Raw genomic sequence first — 21,462 nt, forward strand, 5'->3', positions numbered from 1 at the left:
CAGGATCCAGAGAGAAAGGAACTCGCCCACTTTGCTGGTGGGAGTGTAAATTGGTACAGCCACTGTGGAAAACAGCATAGAGGTTCCACAGAGAACTAAAAATAGATCTGCCCTACAACCCAGCTATCTCACTACTGGGAATATACCCAAAGGAAATGAAGTCAATATATGCAAAAGACACCTGCACTCCCGTGTTCATCACAACACTATTCACAATAGCCAAGAGATGGAATCAACCTAAATCTCCATCAGTGGATAAATGGATAAAAAAAAGCCTGTCGTATGTATACATAATAGAACATTACTCAGCTATAAAAAAATTATATCCTTTTATTTGCAGCAACATGGATGAAACTGGGAACCATTATGTTAAGCGAAGTAAGTCAGGCACAGAAAGACAAATACCACATGATATCGCTCGTATATAGAATCTAAAAAAAAAAGTGGTTCTCGTAGAAGTAGACATTAAATAATGGTTACCAGAAATGGGGGGGCGGGCAGGGAGATGGGAGAGGAAAAGTGGTGGACTAGCAGGTATAGAACTAGGCTCTCTACCGTAAGTGAATCATTGTGCAGTATGTGCACATATTGAAACAACACACTGTACCCCTCAAATATGTACAGGTAAATGTTAAAATAAAATAATATATTTAAAAAATTACTCGTTATCCCCTGACTCTGCTTTGTCTTCATAGCTCTTGTCACTCTCCAATGTTAAATTCTGAATATATTTTTAGTTTATCTTTTTATTCCCTGTCTTCCTGCCAAAATGTGAGTTTTTCATTTACTTCAAATGTCAATGTCCAGGCACTGTATCTTGTTCACTCCTATATTCTCAATGCCTTGAAGATAAGGCAATAAGTAATTGTGAATAAATGAATTACTTGATGGTTCATGAATTAGTTATTTTCCTAGTTTACTTATTTTCACATATGCATGCATATCAACCCTAGTAAAGCTTCAGATTTTATATCATGATTTATTTGTTATATGAGGCATAAGTGAAAATATTGATAAGTTTTTTTCAGGGAGTAAAACAAATAATTAAAGAAGATCAAAGCAGATGATGAAGATGACAGAAGGGATTTTATTTTCCAAGCTAGCTTGCTCTAAAAGTACAGACTTTTATCACTGGGTATGGAGTCCCAAAACATGTGTTAATGAAATCTCCTATGTCATGATTATATGCACTATGCAAAGAAATTTTAGAAAAGCCTGAGAAATTAGTACTCTTATTTCTTCTTTTCTAACTATGAAAACACCTATAAATTCATAGCAAAACTATATTCTCTTAGAAGGCCTCTTTATTGGAAATAACCATAAAATGGAAAGCAAAATCAAAGGTTCATATTAGCTGATGTAACACTTTGCCATGGACAGAACGAAGTGACTTGGGGCCCATGAACTCTAATCTCAGAAACAAGGGGGAACTCATCATTGCAATAAACTTAACACCTGAATCTTTACAATATAGCCAATGATGTTTGGCATATGATTTAGTGGGAATTCATTCATTCGTTCAATAAAATATTAATTGAGCATCTCCTAAATGCATCTGATAGACATTGGAGATACAATAACACTCAATTTAGACATGATGTTTTCTGATCTGTAAACATTTTCATGATGAAAATTCCCATCTAAATGGATTGAGTGGCTTATAGAAATTATAGAATAGGTAAATGTCAGAGTTGGAAATAAAAATCAAATATTTAGACTACAAGATGAGGATTCTAACCAGAGTCAACCCATTGGCTGTATGTCCAAAAAGATGGGTCTCCAAAAGAAGAGTTTTCTGGGCTGGCCAGGTGGCACACTGTAGCAGTGCGCCACCGGGCCGGCCCAAAAGAAGAGTTTTCTGATGAAGAAGAGGATGCATTTTTTTCCCATAACCCAACCACCTGGACCCCTGGAGGAAATGCCTGTCCTCCTAAAAAGTACTTAGTCAGATTAAAAGGCAAAAATCCTTCTTATATAATATGGAATCAGAAGATTCTTATAGCTGATGGTGCAGTGTTTCTTTGTTTCCTGGGGACTAAGTCCACCCTGCATAAATATTATTCTTTGTAAGAACCAATGGGTTTCATTGGGCTAAGAAGTCTCAAGCCTAATTGTGCCTGTTGCAATTTAGCGGTTATGCATATGTAGAGAAACACAGGGAACTGATTTATCACTTTAAAATCTTATGAGTCACATTCATGTAAGTGCAGCAAAAATAAATGTTTCATCAATGAGGGTTCATCTTGCTTTAATAAAATCTCAAAAAAAAAAAAAAAATTCCAGACTACTAAACCAGGAAGTGTCAGCTTAAGGAATGGTTACTTATATCACATAGTAGTCTTCATTTGGTACAGAGATACCCTATAAGATTCATAAATAAAGAGGTTCATGATCTATTTAAAATATGATTCAATTATGAATATGTTATTAATGTCATATCTAAGTTATGTGCATTTTAGGCATATTAGACAAAGGTATGGCCGCTACACATAGAGTGATGAGAAGCTGTCATAGTCCTGTAGTCAAAGTAGTAAAATGAGAGAGCTACTGAGAGAGAAGGTTAGGAATCTGACCCGAAAGTCCTTTTAAAGTTCTACCTGACAAAGAACCCAGAAGGCCCAGAGACCTCAATTTTATGTACAATGCCAATGGACATAATTCATGCCTAGTATGATAGGAAGTTTCTAATAACCATGAAAGACACATATTTTGCTTCTGGTTTTCATATGGTGAATACATGTAAAAGTTCCAGAAGTGAGTTGTTAATACTTTCGAAATGTGACTGATTACACAAATATGTGGAAAAGAAGCTGATCTGTTGAGATCACTTTCATGAAGAAGCTAGTCAAATCAGTTACTAGAGGAAGATACTGTGGGAAAGTGCAGACAAAAGGGGGTGAGGGGGTTTGCTGCTCTGAGGCACTGTGTTGTGTAATTTTGAATGTTACTTAACTTTTAGATTTCAACTTTCTCATCTACAAAATAAAGATAATAATGCCATATAGATTACTGAGAAGATTAAAGAAAAATATATGTAAAGTACCTGGCACTTCATAGATGCTCATTATTTTGAGAGTGCATTGCATGTAGATCTGTGAAATCAGTCTCTGGGATTGTGAAACATAAAGAAAAGTTTTAAAGTTTCACCTGAAATTTACCAATGAGAAAGAAATTAAGCTTTACTAACATTTTAAAAAGTGGGTTGAAACTAGCCCCTTATTTTTTCTGTGCATCAGGTGATTACTCAGCACAGATGGCACCTGAGGAATTCCTCATCTTGGAGAGGGGCTGATGAGAATTCACTCACTGAACTGTCTTCAGTGTATAGTATTGCAGTTTATTATACCTGATCCAGTAGATTTACACATTACATTATCACAAATCACAGACACTTTAGAATAATTCATAAGGAGAGGGGAAAAGACTACAAAAATCTCAAAGCAAAGTTCTTTAAAGTATGGTCAAATGTAAAGAATTCAGATATTTTTATTTTATCAAAAGATGAGTGCTCCAAATTAGCCAGCCTTTTTTGTGATGACAGCTGGTTGACAACAGCATGCTACCCAACGGGTATTTTGAAAAATATCTTTCAAATAATAAAGGCTGGAAGTGTTTTCCTCATTGTGATTTTGGTACTAAAAATAATGTATCACATATAAAAAAAGAAACACACAAATGGGAAAATTTTTAACCTGTTTAAAAATCTTCCAAGTGAAGAGTTTGGATGGATTTTTGACACTCTTCATCAAAAAATAATATCCTCTGATTAACGTGCAGAAAAATGCAGTTGACATTAGGAAAGGAGAAAATTTGCTAGTTGTATTTCAACAAATGGTTTATTTGGTGGATGGATTGAAATGTAAGTGGTATAAATTAGTAATCATAGCTGACCATTTCCATTTGAATCTACATATCTTTCACACATAATTTTTTCAACTATGGCAGCCATTAAAATCAAATATTGAAATAAATTGTACTTGCCACATCTTCAAAGCAGAGTACTCAGTCAAGATTTTTAAAACTAAACATATTCAATCACAATTTTAACATAAACTAAAAGGTTCTCATGCCAATAATGAAACTTTAAAAATTACTTAAAAATAGTGATTTAATCTTTGTCTCATTCATCTTAAATTTGTATCCTATAGAAATCTATAACAGTACAAGCATATCACTTTACATATATGTATACACACACATATATATCATGGTATCTGCTCAAAAGTTTTTACTAATGAGATAAGCAATAAAAAAAAATGAAAGACAACTGAAAAGATCAGTGGCATAACAGCAAGCCTTTTTTGTGCTGTACAAGCACATCCTAAAAAAGAAAGTACTAATTCTAAGAATCTATAAATTTGCCGAGCTTAAAAATGTTTGGTTTCTGCTCTTGGGAGTGAAGTCAGCTTGTTTAATGAGGCAGACAGGTAATTACACATGATAAAACGATGGCAGAGGTAGGTGGCACTGAGGGGAGAGCAGGAGTATATCCCCGCTGAACTACACTCTGTAGCATGGCTTGGGAATGTGTCTCAAGCTCTCTGAGCCAGTTGCCTCATCTGCAAAATGGAATAATGAATTCTACTATGCGGGGATGTTATCAGGATTATAGGTTGTGAAGAATATATCAGAATGAATAATATGAAATGCCAGTATTTGATGTCTGTTTACCTACGAAGATGATATTTTCATATAGTTCAACCTCATATAAACAGTGTCAGATATATGGAGATAGTATTAGTACTTGAGCTCCTTATTTACTTAACATATAAGATTTAGGAGGTGATGTTATTCTTACTTGCGAATGAACACATCCCTAGGATTTCTTTCCTGAAGGTCATCGCTTTCTTTTGTCTGCCCAACACTTGAATCCGTTTGTTCTCTGCTAGCATTTTGAGCTGGGTTGCTCTGCCCCCTTGTTTTACCCGAATCAGATCCTTCAGGACTTGGCTCAGCGTTTGGGTCTCATTACGGAGAGACATGAAACTCATGCCATCGGGTTAACCCTCATCAAAGAGTCAACTTACATGCCTGATTCTGTGGCAACCAAAGTTTTGTTGGTAGAATTTTAAGGGCAATCCACCATTTTAATTTCTCTTCCATTGAAACTTGAAAGTACTGTATTAAAAGGGCAGTTTTTGGCAGACTTTTAGAGAGCAGAGTTTAAATCCTTGGTGATTTTAATCATACTCTATCTTAAAGCTAAAAATGGACAGGCCTTGAAGCCAATATTTGTCCTACCAATGCTCCATTCTCTTGGCACCTAAATCACCTAATTTTCACTTATTAAGTGAAATTTATTTTTGAAGAATCTGAACCTTTTTATCTGGCTTCTTTTGAAAACAAGAACTATAATGTTCAGCAGAAGAAGTTAAAGTTTTACATGTTGATGATTGGAAATTATAAAATTTCTGTTTTAATTTATTCTGTTCTGAATAAAAAAAGTTAAATCACATTAACAGAAGGAGTGGAGGGGCAGGTTATGGGGCAGCAGAGAGAACCTCCATGCAACAAGGGAAAGGCAGCCCCAGGCCCACGACAGCTCCATGTAAAGGCTCGCTTAACCATGGAACTGTGTGGACCAAGGGAGGAAACGCCCAGCCTGGGATTAGGAAAGCTGGGTGTCCTGGTCCTGTCATTTTCACTGATTGGCTGTGTTACCTAAGGTGAGCCGCTTCCTACCCTCTCTGGGTTTCAGTCTCCCCACTTATCTGACAATGGACTTGAAATAGAGGATCTCTAAATTACCTTTCAGCTTTGATGTTCTATCATTTGATAGAGAAACAATTTGTATTCAAAACCAATTAAATACACACACACACACGCAAGGGTTCTTCAAAAGGTTCATGGAAAGATTTGTGTTATCTTTCTCCATGGAGTTTTTGGAGTACCCTCACGCACATGTGTGTGTACGTTTGTGTTCCACAAGCACATGCTAAAATGATCTCCTAAAATATAACAGGACGATAATGATACTTAGCTTGTAGCAGGCCACCAAGTGGGAAGAGAACAGATTTGAAAACAAGAATATTGTATTTCAAATCCTTACTGTATTAGGTGAAAAGATGCATCACCTGAGTCAGTTAATGACTTTGGTTTGCTCCATTGCTAAGATATGTGCCCTTCAGTATTAGCACTTGCTCTAGAGAAGTGGTAAGAAGTTTACATTTTTGAACATTTGACCCTGTCTAGATTTAAGGGCACCTGCTCAACAGACACACGTCTTCCCTTTCTCTCTCTTGTTTTTCTACATTGTAATGATATGAGATGTTTATTGTGAAGAATCAGAGAAGTACAAAGATGAAAAGTAACTAGTAATCCCGCCACCTCAATGAAAATGTTCATCCAAATTTATTTAAAAGATTTTTTTTTGTTCAGCATCAGTATTAGGTGCTTTTGTAAGATCTACATGGTTTTTTATTTTGTTGTTGATGTTATTTTTTGTTTTTGTTTTTAATTAGTTGAGATTTCTCCCACCCCTTGAATTTATGCAGGGAAAAAAATTTCAGATTGCTATTTTAGAAAGATGCTTTGTTTGTACTGTGGATAAAAGTCGATAGGCCATGGTGGTCATGGCTACTATCTGCCAATATACTTCTGGGTCTTCTCCTTCTGGGCACATGGCAGGGTTGTTTTTCTCTGGCTCCTTGAAGAGAGGTGTGACCACATGGCTTCTCTTGACCAATTATCACATCTGTATGGAAGAATTTAAGATCCAGTGTACAATTTCTCATTTCTGCTTTCCCCTGAGGTGTCAACTATTGGTATTCTAGATGGCAGGTATTCCATCTATCTGGGTCCCTGCGGGAGAGTGGCATAAAGCAGAGCTTCCCCACTGACCTCCGATGGACAAAATAATCCTTCATTGCTTTAAGTACCTACACTTTTATTTATTTACTTTTTCCTGTAGCATGACCTTACTGATCTTACTACAGCATTACTTTACTATCCTTACTGGTACAAGGAATGTGACTAGAGGTAGAGAGAGGAGTTGGATATAATCTAGGAAAAAGATGATATACTCTCTTCTCCAGTGTAGCTGCAGTAAGATTGGAGAAAGGAAGACATATTTGACAGATATTTAAGAGGAAAATGAGTAGGGTTAGTTAACCAGTGAGATATGAGGGTTGGGGCGAAGATAGAATCAAAGGAGATTCCTAGGTCTTGGTTTGGGTAAGTGGGTGGACTGGGAGGCTTGTGGAGCCATTTACTGAGATGATGATCAGCAGAGGAGGATAAAATTTGATTGGTGGAGGAAGAAGGAGTTGAGAGATGATGAATTCAGTTTTGGATATATTGGACTTGAGATATCTCGGAGGTCCAACTGGAGATATTTAGTGTGCTCTTGATTTAGCATGACCTTCACACTGAATTATTTAGGAAGAGTGATGTGCTTATCCCAATCTATTTTCTCCAGTCATGTTTAAGGATAAATAGTAGGTACTAGAGTCTACTTTTTTCCTTTTCCTTTTTGTCTTTTTTCGTGTCCGGCAACGGGATCGCAACCCTCGGTGTTGCGCCCGCACCTCGCTCAGCCAGTGAGCGGGAACCGGTCTGTATGTGGGATCCGAACCCTCGGCGGGAGTGCCGCCGCGCTCCAAAGTGGCGCACTGTAGCAGTGCGCCACTGGGCCGGCCCTACTTTTTTCCTTTTAGAAACTATTTTTGTTGAAATATTCTGTTGAATAAATTCTATTCTTGATGTGGATTGGGCCTTATTTTGCCTTCTGTCCAATAAAGGCATAGGACTTCATGTTAAAAATCTAGAAGTCATTTGAGAGCTTTCTTGCTTCATTATCTTCCACATATGTACGTGTTGTGTTGGTTTCCTGTGGCTGTCATAACAAAGTACCACAAACTGCTTGGTTTAAAACAATAGAGATGTATTTTTTCACAGTTCTGGAGGCTGGAAGTCTAAAATCAAGGTGTCAGTAGGGTCATGCTCTTTCTAAAGCTCTGGGGAAGAATCTGTTCCATGCCTTTCCCTTAGCTTCTGGTGTTGCCAGCAATCTGGGTCTTCTTTGGCCTGCATCTGCACAGCTCCAATCTCTGCCTCCATTATCACATTCCCTGGGTCTCGTGTCTTCACATGACCATCTTCTCATAAGGACACCAGTCATGTTGGATTAAGGGCCCAACCTAATCCAGTATGACTACATTTTAACTTAACTAATTACATCTGCAATGATCCAATTTTTAAATAAAGTCACATTGTGAGGTGTTGAGGGATAGGACTTCAATGTGTCTTTTTGGTGGAACAATTCAACCCATAACACTAAGTAAGACTATGATAATCCTAAAATTTCACTGCCTTCAATGACAAAGTTTTTGGCGGTTGTTGTTCATATTGCATATTGGTTGCAGTTTAGCTGCAAGTCTGAGACTTTGCTCCATGTATCTTGCTTTTTTCTAGGATCCAGGCTGAGAGCAGCCCCTATTTTGTTCACAAGGCAGAGAAAAACTTCCAAATGCTGAAACACACAGTGGCTCATGAATCCTCTATGTGAGACTGGCATGTGTCACTTCCAGTCACATTTCAGTGGCTAAAACAGATCATGTGGCCAAACCTGATGACAGTGTGGGAAGGTTTATTTCTTTCAGAGGAAGACATGCAAGTTCCATGGCAACAGTGAAAATGTGGGAACAATAAGGGAGTCTACCTCAAACCACCTCATCCTAATAATCAATCCCCTTGGGTTGTTTTTCTGTAATGCCTCCTAGATCTGCTTCTTTTCTCCACTTCTCTCAAGCTGATGTTCATGCAGGCCCTCACATGATTATTCTGTCCTCGGCAGGTCAGTGTACTCCCCAAACACAATAAATAAAATTATCTTCGACAGGTGTTATTTTATTTTTTTATCAGGAAGGATTCAAGGCATTTACTTAAATGCTTTCCATTTCTGAGAGATATGTGGCTATTATCCCCCTGACCACTGCCCAGCCAGTTGTCTGACTGTGGGCCACACACAGGACACCCTCATTTCTATGCCACAACACATGCATACCAAACACAATGTTTTCCAAACAAGACACATATCTTTTTATTCATTCATTCATTCAAGAATGTTTATTGAAAACTTGTTATTTGAGGGATATAATGATAAACACAGACAAGGCCCCTGTGCTCATGGAGCTTGTAATCAGTCTGGGAGAGAGACAGAAATAAAAGAAAAGCCATAAAAAAGGTGTAAACTGCAACTTTGAAAAGCTCTACAAAGGTGGTAAATCAGAGTACAGCCTATAATAGGGGAATTTTGATCTAGTCACAGAGGTGAGGTAAGGTTTCCTTGAAGAACTGAGACCTGAGCTGAGATGCAAGAGATAAATACACTAATTAGGCAAAGAAGGGGGGAGAAAGTGCCTCGGGAATGGAGAATATCCATGTGTGTGGAAAAATCACAGGAAGAGTATGGATTGAAGGGAGGCCATGTGGTTAGAGAAAGTACAGTGAGGGCAGGAGAGAGAAGGACTACACCTTGCAGGGTAGGTGGGTTATTATAGAGTTCTGTATTCCTAGACAGATTGCGGTGACATGACTAGATTGGTAGTTTGCAAAAACCACTTTGTGCATGGAGAAAAGATGTGGAGGAGAGGAGAAGGGCACATGTAGCAGATTCCTCAGGAAGCAAGGGCAGGAACCTGCGCAAGATATAACTGCAGCTTGGACAAGGGTAGTGATGGTGGTGGAGGTGAACTGGGGAGATATTTAGAAAGTAAAACCTTGGGCCGGCCCGGTGGCGCCTGCTACAGTGCGCCACTTGGGAGCGCAGTGGCGCTCCCGCTGAGGGTTCAGATCCCACATACAGACCGGTTCCCGCTCACTGGCTGAGCGAGGCGCGGGCGCAGCACCGAGGGTTGCGATCCTGTTGCCGGTCCCGGTCCGGTACAGGCGCGACACTGAGGGTTGTGATCCGTTGCCGGACACGAAAAAAGAGACAAAAAAAAAAAAAAAGAAAGTAAAACCAACTGGACTTGGTGATGGAGTCAATATTGCAAGCAAGGGAGAGGAAGGTGACAGGAATGACTCTACAGTTTCCAGCTTGTGCTCATGGACCTTGGGAGAGGACCATATCTTGGGGGAGGGCAGAGGATGACCATGAATGTGAGGTGTCTGTAAGACATCCAAGAGGAGAAACCAAGAAGGCACACAGCAGCTTCCCACCTGTGCTTTCTATCTCAGGTAATGGTGTCCCTGCCCTTCACATCGCTAGGCTGGAAACCTGTCATTGGTGCCCACCCCATGCGTCCAACTGGTCACCACATGCTGTTTGTTCTGCCTTTAACAAGTAACTCAGCTCCATTACTAATTCTCCATTCCTTTGATGTGCTACCTATCTAGGGGACCAAATCAAAATATTTAATCACTGTTGCAATCTTAGGGACATTGGTCATTTGGCTGGATCAGGGTCCTTTTAGTTTTCAGATCATGGAGAGATCCAGAGGGTCCTGAATTAGGCAGGGTAAGAGTAGGAGTAATCAGGGGCCTCTGGGTAGTAGCTGTTACCAACCACTGGCTCTCAACACTTTAAAAACCAGCATGGCCCTATGGTGTGCCCCTGAGTGGAAAGAACAGAGATATCTATCTACATTAGTCTGTTTCTGTTGCTTATAACAGAATACCTGAAACTGGGTAATTTTATAAAGAAATGATATTTATTTCTCACAGTTTTAGAGGCTGGGAAGTCCAAAGTCTGGGGAACACATCTGGTGAGGGCCTTCTTCTGGGTGGTGACTCTCTACAGCAACTCAGGGTCTCATAGTGAAAGAAAATGGCATGAGCAAGAAAGCTAACCTTCTTGCTTGCCCACCTTACAAAGCCATCAGAACCACGCACATGACAACCCATTAAACATCAGTGGATTAATCCATTCACAAGGGCACAGTCCTCATGGACCAATCACTTCTCAAAGGCCCCACCTTTTAAATACCGTAATTGGATTTCCTACCTTTTTAACACTGTTAGAACAGAGATCAAGTTTCCAATACATGAACATTTGGGGGACACATTTGACCCATAACAATGTCCATAGGCAGACAGGGAGTTCAAATCATGACCTTGAGCAAGTTATTTAACTTCCCTGAGCATTAATTTTCTTAATTGTGAAAAGGGAATAATAACACTTCTCTTTAAGGGTTGTTGTGAGAACTGGAAGACTATATATTGAAACCTGCCACTATCAGGTGGTCAGTGAATGGGAGAAACCATTCCAATAAGCAGGTCTTTCACAAGGGTTGCCCTCTCTCTTCATTACTGAAGTTTTTTCAGGAAATAAACTGGGTCTTCTATTTCTTTTGTATTTCTCTCAGAGTTCTATATCAAACATCTGGCACATGTGGACTGGCACTTGCTGAATGAATGAATAATAGTTTATATTCACTTTGTGTTTTTGCATGCCAATGAAAAAGATTTCAGCTATTAAAACTCCAAAGCACCTGGTTAGAGATTTAAAAAGTCCTTTTGAGAAAATCAGTTGCAGAAAGAATCATAATCCATACAACAGCTGCTATGGCTTTTAAATTCTCTATTAATAATATGAAAACTGGCACCAGGAATAAATGGGTCTTATCAGTTCTAAGAGCATCTTTTAACTAAGAGCTTCTTCACGGAGGGAATTTTACTGTTCCATTGATAGTGCCTCTTACCTAGTCCTCACACCATATAACTGTCTGTCTTCAACTTGACACTTCATTTTCTAACAAATTTATAGTCTGGTTATCTCTTGTTAAAGACCCTCTTCACTTCATCTGCTCCCAAGTTAATCAGACCAGACCAGACATTTTTCAAGCATTTCTCTAAAATCTTTTAATGAGCAACTCTTATTTTATTCATGTTTATTTACATTTTAAGTCTTGTCCCTTTAATATTTTAAGAAGTTCAACAAGGGCCGGCCCGGTGGCGCACTGCTACAGTGCGCCACTTAAGAGCGCGGCGGCGCTCCCGCCGAGGGTTCGAATCCCACATACAGACCGGTTCCCGCTCACTGGCTGAGCGAGGGGTGGGCGCAGCACCGAGGGTTGCGATCCCGTTGCCGGTCCCGGTCCGGTATGGGCGTGACACTGAGGGTTGCGGTCCGTTGCCGGACACGAAAAAAGACAAAAAGGAAAAAAAAAAAAAAAAGAAGTTCAACAATAAAAATATCAACAAGTTAAAGGCACCAAGACTATCTGAAGAGAAATATTAGAAAAAATATCATAGAAGCTAAATTTACCAAACTTTATTTATTCACAAAGGTTTTTTCACCCAAGATAGCATAAAAAAAACAACTAAATATTTATATTTTTTGGTCTCTCTTCAAATCACCTCAAGCTAGCACAGATATTTTTAAAAAATTTTGTGGCATAAAGATTAACAGATTGACAATTTTCATGGTTGTAGAGTTGAAAAGGAAATAGAAAAAAAGTCCTCATTCTGAGCCTGCATCCTCTCCTCAGACTGTGCTATAGTATCAACCTCTAAAAATTACCCTGTATCTCCTTGAGGAAGCACCACAATAAACCCAGGACTGACTCAAAGCAGGTCTTTCCCTCCACAGAAACAGCGCCAGGGAGAGGCCAGTCCCCCGCCAGCATCAGGATACCCAAACGAGTGCAGCGAATGTTCAAAATCAGGCCCTGTCAAACAGTTCTTGGCCTGGCACCTCAATCTGCTTGCAATTGCCATAACATGCAAATCCAAATACACCCTTTATCTCCTTTTAAAAGCTTTATTTTCAGGTTTTCTTTTCATTGCGTAGACATTGTTTATTCTAGAAGAGTAGAAGTTATTGAAAAAATTCCAAAAGGTGGCATCCACATTGAGACTTGCGCCTTCCTTCCCCGCCAGCTCAGAAGCAGGGACGGGTTGGAGCAGCCAGCACTTCACTGCGATGGTCCAAAGCCGAGCCAAACAGAAGCTCATGCTAAATGCCTTCAATACTTTTTGAAAAATCCATCAAAGGTTTTGCTGAATGATATTTATAAGGACCTTACTGTTCTCTTTCAAAAACTGAAATGCCCTTCTCTGACACTTGAAAAAAGTTGCTCACGCTTTTCATCTTTCCCTCTCAGAGTGTAAACATTGTTTTGAGTGAAAAGAGCTAAAGGAGCGCTTACTTTCCCTTGAAATTTTATTTTTAAATAAGAGGGGGAGAAAATCCTTTTTCTGACTAATACTAATAATACAGGTCAAAGTGTCAGGCAATATACAATTAAATGGAAAACAAAAAAGGTTCCCCCTCTTTTTCCCACAGTACAATGGCACTGGAATATAAATTACCGATGAAGATGAAATAATACTTCAAAGCCTGTAGGGCAGGGCAGCGCAGTGTTTACAAAGTGTTTTCTATGGCACGATGAGACATTAAAGATGATGGTAACCCATGGACTTGAGGGTGTTGCTGAATAGACTGAAACTAGCATGAGGTAGGATTTTAGGTCCCTATAGCCTGTGACCCCATGATATGCTTTGTTTTACCAGGGCAGCTGCAGTTATCAACAGATGTTTCAGCAATAAATAATTGGTATCATCTCGGAAAGGACCCATCTACCTGGGGAGAGGGCATAATACCAAAAACACTGCCCAGCTATTACAGCCACATTAATCTCCCATCTCTCCAGGTTTCTTGGGGAGCGTACTGCAGGTGTTTTTTCTGGGAGAAAGCGGACAAACTCTCTCAAGTCACCAAGCTTTGTGTGGAGTGTAAAGGAGGTTGGCCCCTGCCATAAATTTCTGTCTGTGGCCACACACCAAAAGAAAAAAGACTGGGGCTGGGGGGAGGAGGGAAGGAGAGGAGCGGGGAGGGAAGAAATGGGGGAGGCAGTGAACAGAAAGCAAATCACAAAACACATATGATTTTTTCTTATGAAGTTCAGCCTAAGCGAGTAACGTTATAAATGACTCTTAGTAGTTGCTTATGACTTGCCTTTTTCTTAAGCATTCTTTGCCTCACTTTGATTTGTTATTTGTGGAATTAACTAAGACACAGCGTTTACACTCTCAGTGTAATGCTAATTTTAAAAATGGAGAGGAAAGTTTTTATGGGAAGGATTTATTTCAAGGTAAAAAAAAATCATGGAAAGTTTATATTTATGAGCAAATTGTAAGAAGAGAGAATAAGAACCGAAAAGACAAACTCAGTAGCCTTAAAATACTTTTTATGTAAGAACAGGATCTCCCAGTTAAGTGGTCATTAAAATGTGACCATCTGGCTTCAGTAAACACTAAAATTGAAACCTATGGTCTAATGGGACAAAAGCAAATCGTGGGATTTTCTCAAGCTACTCTGAACAAGCTAAGATGTTAAAAGTAGCGAGAGTTCAGCAGAGCCTGGCTCACAGGGTGCCACGGTTCTCTGTATTTAAAAAACAGAGTGGTTTAGCAATTGTGTACCGGGTCTGGCACAATAGGAAAGCATCCTAAAAGTCTTTAGGAGGTGTGGTTGCTTAATTTACAGCTTGCTGGGTAAGGTAAAGAAGATGATGCTCAGAGTTCAAAAAGCTCCCAGATTAAATACATTAGGGACTTAAAAAGGCCTAATAGACTGATTCTTAGAGCTGCATTGAGTGACCTGTGAGCTGGGTATGAACCGCTTAAATTCTCTATGCCTCTATTTCCACAACTGTGAAATCCGTGCAACACACAGAGGCATGGTTGGAGGAATAATAAATGGACTCTTAAAACAGTCTAACCACTGGGAGCAGCTTGTCTTCCAACTCACATTAACCCCCAATGCAGCAAGACTTGGAATTTTTGAAAACATCATCTTCAGTTTTTCAGCACATGTCACTACCAGCTTTGAATGCAACAAGGGTGATCTGGTGATTGCAGGATGGAATGAGAGGAGTAAAACTCTGGTTACAATATCTTATTCTATGTTCAAAAGTGAGAAACTTTCTAAGCCCAAAGGTCAAAGCAGGGGTCACTCCCTCTGTGAGGCTATTCTGCATTCACCTGACTTGGAAGGCTTGTAAAGTTCTTAGATGCCACTAGCCTAAGCACACAAGAGATCTCCACACAAGTGAGGCATCTATCAGCTCTTCCAGCAGAATTGATGGAAAGAGATTTCTTCTCTGGTTGGTTTCCTACAGCCTGCACACTGGGTCCTCATTTACTCCCTATCTTGCCCCTTCTCCACTCACATCTCCCTTCAGCCTCTAAGCCTTTCCCTCTTGCTCACTACCCTTTTCTTCTCTTTAGAGCAGTGGTTCTCAAACTTTAGCATCCATCAAAATCACTCGGAAGGCTTGTCTGATGCTGATTGCTGGATCCCCACCCCCAGGGTTTTCGGTTTGGTAAGGGTTTTTGATCGGAGCCCGAGAATTTGAATTTCCAGCCAGTTTGCAGGTGATGCTAATGCTAATTGTTGGGGTCTCACTCTGAGAACCACTGCTTTAGAGCTGCACTATTCAATAAAATGGTAGCCCCAGCCACATGTGGCTATTTACACAGAAATAAATAAAAAATAGGTAAAACTAAAAATTCATTTCTTCAGTCAAACTCACCTCATTTAAAGTGCTCAAGAGCCATATATGGGCAGTAGCTACCATACTGGACAGCACAGTTATAGAACATTTCCATCATTGCAGAAAGTTCTACCAGACAGCCTTCATCCTGCTTTACAGTGAACAAGTCTCAGGGCTTCTACGTGTGCTTTCAAGTTCTTCACTTGGGGCTTCCTGAGGGAGAACTGGAGGCGAATGGAGGAGGAAGCTTTAAAGTCACAGCTCCACCTCTTACTGCTCTGTTCCCTGAACAAGTTAATTTCTCTGTCCTTAATGTCCTCATTTGTAAAATGGGGATGATAAGGGCAACAATCACCACAGGGCTACTGTGAGAATAAACTGAGGTGATGCATGTACAAGTGCTTTGTACACTCTGTAATGATACACATATTATAGTTATTATTTTGTTCTGCTTCTCCACTAATGTCTACCACATTTACTTAAAACCCCTGGCTTCCTACTGCATTCTTTCCAGCTACTCACCTTCCTTTACCTGCAGTCCTCAGTCTGCTTAACCTGTTTTGTTTGTTTTCTGAGGGAATGAGAGAGGTGGGGGTTTTACTGTTCATATTAAATCTCTAAAGATGCTGTTGTATGTCCATAGATCAGGGGGGTCTTCCCTAAATTTTTGCTTCAGTAAGCAAAGAAAATTTCTATACATTTATTTTGGGATGAAACACAAGCCCATATAAACCAACAAAGTAAAAATTTTAGGATATCATCATTGCTTCTGATGTCTGATCTCCAGACGAATATTTTTTTATGGATGAAAAAAATACATATAATCTAATAGACTTTCTTCCTTGACAATCATCTGAGAGAATGTGAGCACAAAACAATGCTCCCCAAATGGAAAATAGTACTCCATGTAACATCCCCAGAACCTAAGCCTGAATCCTGAGCTCTAATTGAGTTTGTGTGCTACTCTTGAGGCTCACTCTATCTGGAGTGGAAGTACCAGTTCAATTAATTTACAATAAATGAGTTAAGGAACAAGCATGCCAATGACTTGGACTTGATACTTCCTGAACGGCCTTAGTCATGAGATCAGGGAGTGAACAGCATCCCAGGTGAGGAACAGGGAAGGACATGCCAGACTTCAACAGCCTAGAGAGCAAGTCTCACTGATGAAACAGTGGTGAATGTATTTTGTTAATCTATTCAACTTTTAGAAAGTAGCATTTCAAAATAAAAATGCTGTGAGGCATGGTGGAATCAAAACTACCTCTCTGGGAAAAAAAAAAAAAAAAAAACCCCAAACAACAACAACAATAACAAAAAAGAACTACCTCTCTGGCCCACCAAGGATATGTAAATATTTCAGAATGACGGACTTCACGTTAGACCCGTGGACCATCCTTCACTTTTACTAGATTTTGCTTTCCAACACAACATCTTAATGGCAATCAACACTTTCCAAACAGCTATTTTCCCCACATTAGTCAATCTGGTGGAGCTGACCATAAGGGTAGGGAGCTGTTTTGTGCCTCAAAGAAATTTAATCTATTAGACCACTTAGAGTCCAAATGCCTCACTTGGGGATGTCAGAGGAACAGGTGGTGGGGATCTTCCTACCAGTAACTGCTGCAACCCGGCGCCAATCACATCCTGCAGGTTTGTTTTGTCCTCTGGGCTCATGGCTTGTTTGTACTGCCACTTTTCAGGCACGAAGGGCCACTTCATTTCCTTTGCCTCCTGGATCAGGGTCCTTAACTCGCTGGAGAGTGAAGCTGAAAAGGTCAGAGTTCAGGTAAGAAAATTGCAGTCAAAGAAAAGGCTGTTGAGCTACCAATGTTATGATGAAGCACCTCAGCAGCAAAAAAACTTTTCCCTACCTCTTGCTGGCTGGGCTAAGCTGTTGGTCCTGACTTGAAGAATAATAGCGAGGAGCTATCGGTCAGGGGTGGCCCTGGTCTACTTTGCCCTACAGGTAAATTGGGGTAGTCAGGCATTAAGAAAGGTTTTTAGCAGGAAGTAAAGCACTTCAGTGACTATCTCTGCATGAAGAATCAGAGAAAGGAATGAAGGAAATATTATTTTCCCTGTAAAATGAGAAAGGGATTGGAATGGCATGGCATTTTGGGCTTGTGGCAGCTGGGTAATGCACAGAGTCCATTTGTACAACTTCTTTTTGCTTCTCTAAGACCTCACCTTATGTCTTCCTTTCACTATGAACTATATCTTAATATAAACAACAAATACAAAAACACAAATTAGTTTTGAAATGGTGTCAATTAATTGTGAAATGGCCCTGTTTCACATTAGTAGATATATTAAATCTCTTAATGAACACCAAGCCTACTTATACTCATCCACCATTTCCTATCCAAACTTTGAAAACCCCAAAAGCTCTGGAAACTGGAAGTTTCTTCTTAAGTTTGGCACCTAAGCCAGACTTGAGTTGACTAGAGGCTATTTATAGTCCAGTTTACCCTACTTAGTGAGATTACTCCAAAGTTTTGCCGCAAAACATTTTAATGTTTAACTATAGGTGCTGCCCCACCTTCTGCTGGAGTGTGAATGTAACATATGGTACATGAACCATAAAACCCTCCTAACATTGGAAAGATTCTGAATTCTGAAGTGCATGTTACCCCAGGTTTCTGAATAAGGGACTGTGGACCTGTACACTCGTATATGACTGCCAGCTATAAATTTCTAGCTGCTTGCCTTGCAGGCATCTCACACTTAACATAACCAATACTGAAATCATCACCTTTTTCTAAATCTGTCATCCCCTATATTCTCTGTTTTGATGAATGGTACCACTGTTCACTGAGTTACCTAAGTCTGAAACCTGGGAATCGTCTAGATTTTTTTGTTCTCTCTCCCTACCCAAATGTAATTGGTTATCAAATCCTGTGCTCCTAAACTTCATTTTTTTCCTCTTCCTTTCCAGTGATTCTTGCTTAAAATACTGCTTCCAATCTCACTCTGTCCACTTCATCTTCCACATTGTTGATCCTCTTTGTTCTAAAACGAGATGGACCGGGCCATTGCCCTGCATCAAACTCTTTAATGGTTTTGCACATCCTGTTCTGCCTGTTTGGATTGCCCACCCCCAATACCTTCATGATCAAACTCAGGTCCCTGACGTCAGCATTCAATGCAAACATTTCCACTTCTCAACAGCCTGCCATGACCTCTTCTGCCCACAGGTGCATGCTCCTTTCAGCCTGCATCCCACTGCCTTGGAAACACATCTGTCTCTCTCACTGGACTGTGAGCTCCCTGAAAACAAGCATCATGTCTCACCACTTTTGCAAATCACACCATGATGGGTAAAAAAAATCATGGTTAAAAGACACGATTAGTCTTATGTCCATGTGAGACATGCTAAATAGCGCAAAAGGGATATGACAGAAAGAATGAAAAACTAAAAGAAGAGAAGGAAGAAAATCTGCCTTGGTTGGTGATGACTTTTTGTGAACTTACCACCAACCTGGCAAAAATAAGGAAGTTTCCTGCTAGGGAAGGATTGCCTGGCATGGAGGGGCTCTCATATGGGCCAGGCCAGTGAACGATCCACACTGATTACTGAGGATGACTTACAAGCATGCCACCGGGAGGATCCCCCCATCCAGCAGCCCTGAAGTACTGAGCACCTATGTGTGACAGCACTCTTCCATGAAAGCAGACACAGATTAGGGACCTCCGTGGTCACGTTCTGCTGGAAAGCCCGGCCCTCCTTTCCCACTGACATGACTTCAACTTCTGAAAATGTTTCTGATATATGTGTAGAGAAAATTTCTTCAAGGACATTTGTAAATAGTCCTGAGTAGGATGATCGACCGGTTCTGCTTGCTCAGGACAGTCTTATGTGGCCCCAGTATACTTATTCACTTTTGCTCTCAAAAGTGTCCTGGTCTGATTGATGAATTATTTGGAAATTCTATCCATGAGTGAACATGAGTAGTCAAATGATAACAGAAGTGTGATTTCTGGGTTTGTAGAATTTCGTCATACTTTGGACTGGCCAGTTTCCATATTTCCAGCTTTCTCCGTCATGGTGGAGAAACGTCTTCTGTTTTGGCCGTCTCCACACCACCCTTTCCTTACAGGTCATGCCAGAAAACGGACAGTCCCGAGGAGCACGCCGAAATCAAAGACGCCTCTAAAACACGCTTTTAAAATGCATCTCTGGATTTCAGTTCCTTCTCCATCTCTGGGGAAGTTACTAAGGGCAGTCGCCCTTGCTGACAAGAACAATTTGTGAGGGAAAAGGATGGGGTCGGGAGGCGGAGGGAAGAGGATAAGACCCACAGGGCTTGGGTTGCGGCCTCTGCCGGCTCGCGCTGCCGCCGAACGTGACCTGTGCATTAGCACAAATGCCTTTCACTCGGAGCACACGCGGTGACGACATCGGTGGACATCGCAGACGGCCCGCCTGCGAGAGCTGCTCAGAAACCACCTGCCGAGGGCAGGGCTCGGTCCGGGTCCCGGTCCGGGTCCGGGCTGGCGGCTGAGCACCCCGCGCCGCTGGGTCGGTGAACGCTGGGAGGGTCGATGGCCGCGCGGCGGAGGTGCCCTCCCCATGGGTCTGTCGGACCCGGCCAGCGCTGGGCAGTCGGCCCCAGATCGCACAGCAGCCTCCTCTGCCTCCCGGATCACTCGCTTCCCGGAGCAGCTTACCTGTAGGGCCGTGTCTAATTTGGTGATTTTACAGCCGTGATTTGCCTTATCTGGAACTAAACTGATTATTTCTCCTATTCTGTGGCACTTGGGAAGACACAGAAGAAAAAAATGCTACCCGACTGGGGGCTCAGAGTGTTCACCAGGGAGAACACAAAGCTTAAAGGAATTTGAGCTGAGGAGACAAAAGGCACGATGTAGTAAATGGACAAGAGAAAAACTTCAGTAGAAACAACAGAACAGAACACACTGCCCCTGGGGAGAACTAGGACCAGCAATAGTGCATATTCTATAGGTGGCGAGTACCTGTCATTCCCTGACAAGGGGCTGACAACCCTGAGCCTGGTCTCAGGCTGACAGGCACATATAACTAGCAAGCAAACAGTCACACATTGATGTATCTGGCTAGTAAAGAACGAAAATCCATAAACTAAGATTGTGAAATGACTGGACATAGAGGATTTTATCTCGCAAGAAGCACAAAGGATAGGTTACAAATAATTAAGACTTTCATAGGCATCTAAATGTGTCCCTGCAAAAATGTATGTGCGTATTTATAAGAACGTAGGAAAAAAGACTCTCCCAGAATTTTTTCCCATTACATAATGAACAACAACAACAACAACAGTTATGGAGAGTGTGCATTTTAATTGGAAATCTTATTTCTGTAAGGAATAGCAAAGCACTAAAAATGCAAAGAAAATATTAAAAACATGTAAAAGGGACATACTTATAAAAAGGGAGGAAAATTTATTTGAATGCTAAAAAGAAATCTAAAAAAGAGGATTTCCTCTTCAAAACTAAGCAGTTATAGAAGCTAAAGAAGAAATAAGAATTGGTTTAATTTTTTAGACTTTGTGATTGAAACTTCCAAATAATGACTTACCTAAAACAAAGAATGTTCCAAACTATGAAATGAGCAAAAAAGCTGGATTCTTAAACACTGATAATGATGCAATCAATATTTATCAGGATGAGTAGATTTATTTTACAAATGGCATGACAATAAAGCATAAGGAATGTATTGGTGATCAAAAAAAGAGAGACTAAACTAGTGAGATGACATATTTATGGAAACCGTAGAAGTCTATGGAAACTGATGAGGCACAAAATCCTAGTTTGAAAAAAAGTATGTGCCATCATTCAGAAGTTGCTTCAATTTTTTAATAATTGAAATTTACATGCACCAGCCAACTTGGATCCTTTGTTCTTCTTGAACTAAACTGTTTCTTGTAGCCTCATGTTTACTGAAGCCTAAAATTAGAACTGACAGCAATTCATTGCAACAAAGTGGGCTTCCTCCCCTGCCCGTCCGCCCGCAGCCCGTGTCCCATTCATGCCCTAGAAATTC

The 21,462-nt window shown here is 40.4% G+C and overlaps 1 protein-coding gene across 1 annotated transcript in view; it reads right to left on the reverse strand.

Annotated features, from left to right (window-relative positions):
- The window catches only part of ALPK1 (alpha-kinase 1), a 73,072-nt gene that overhangs the window by 37,830 nt on the left and 13,780 nt on the right, over positions 1-21,462 (reverse strand). Inside the window, exon 3 of the mRNA XM_008567228.1 lies at positions 17,055-17,209. Within this exon, the coding sequence (XP_008565450.1) occupies positions 17,055-17,209 (155 nt within the window). The remainder of the gene's footprint in view (positions 1-17,054; positions 17,210-21,462) is intronic.

The sequence above is a fragment of the Galeopterus variegatus genome, unplaced genomic scaffold (assembly GCF_000696425.1).
Source record: "Galeopterus variegatus unplaced genomic scaffold, G_variegatus-3.0.2 Scaffold2, whole genome shotgun sequence".
NCBI classification, from domain to species: domain Eukaryota; kingdom Metazoa; phylum Chordata; class Mammalia; order Dermoptera; family Cynocephalidae; genus Galeopterus; species Galeopterus variegatus.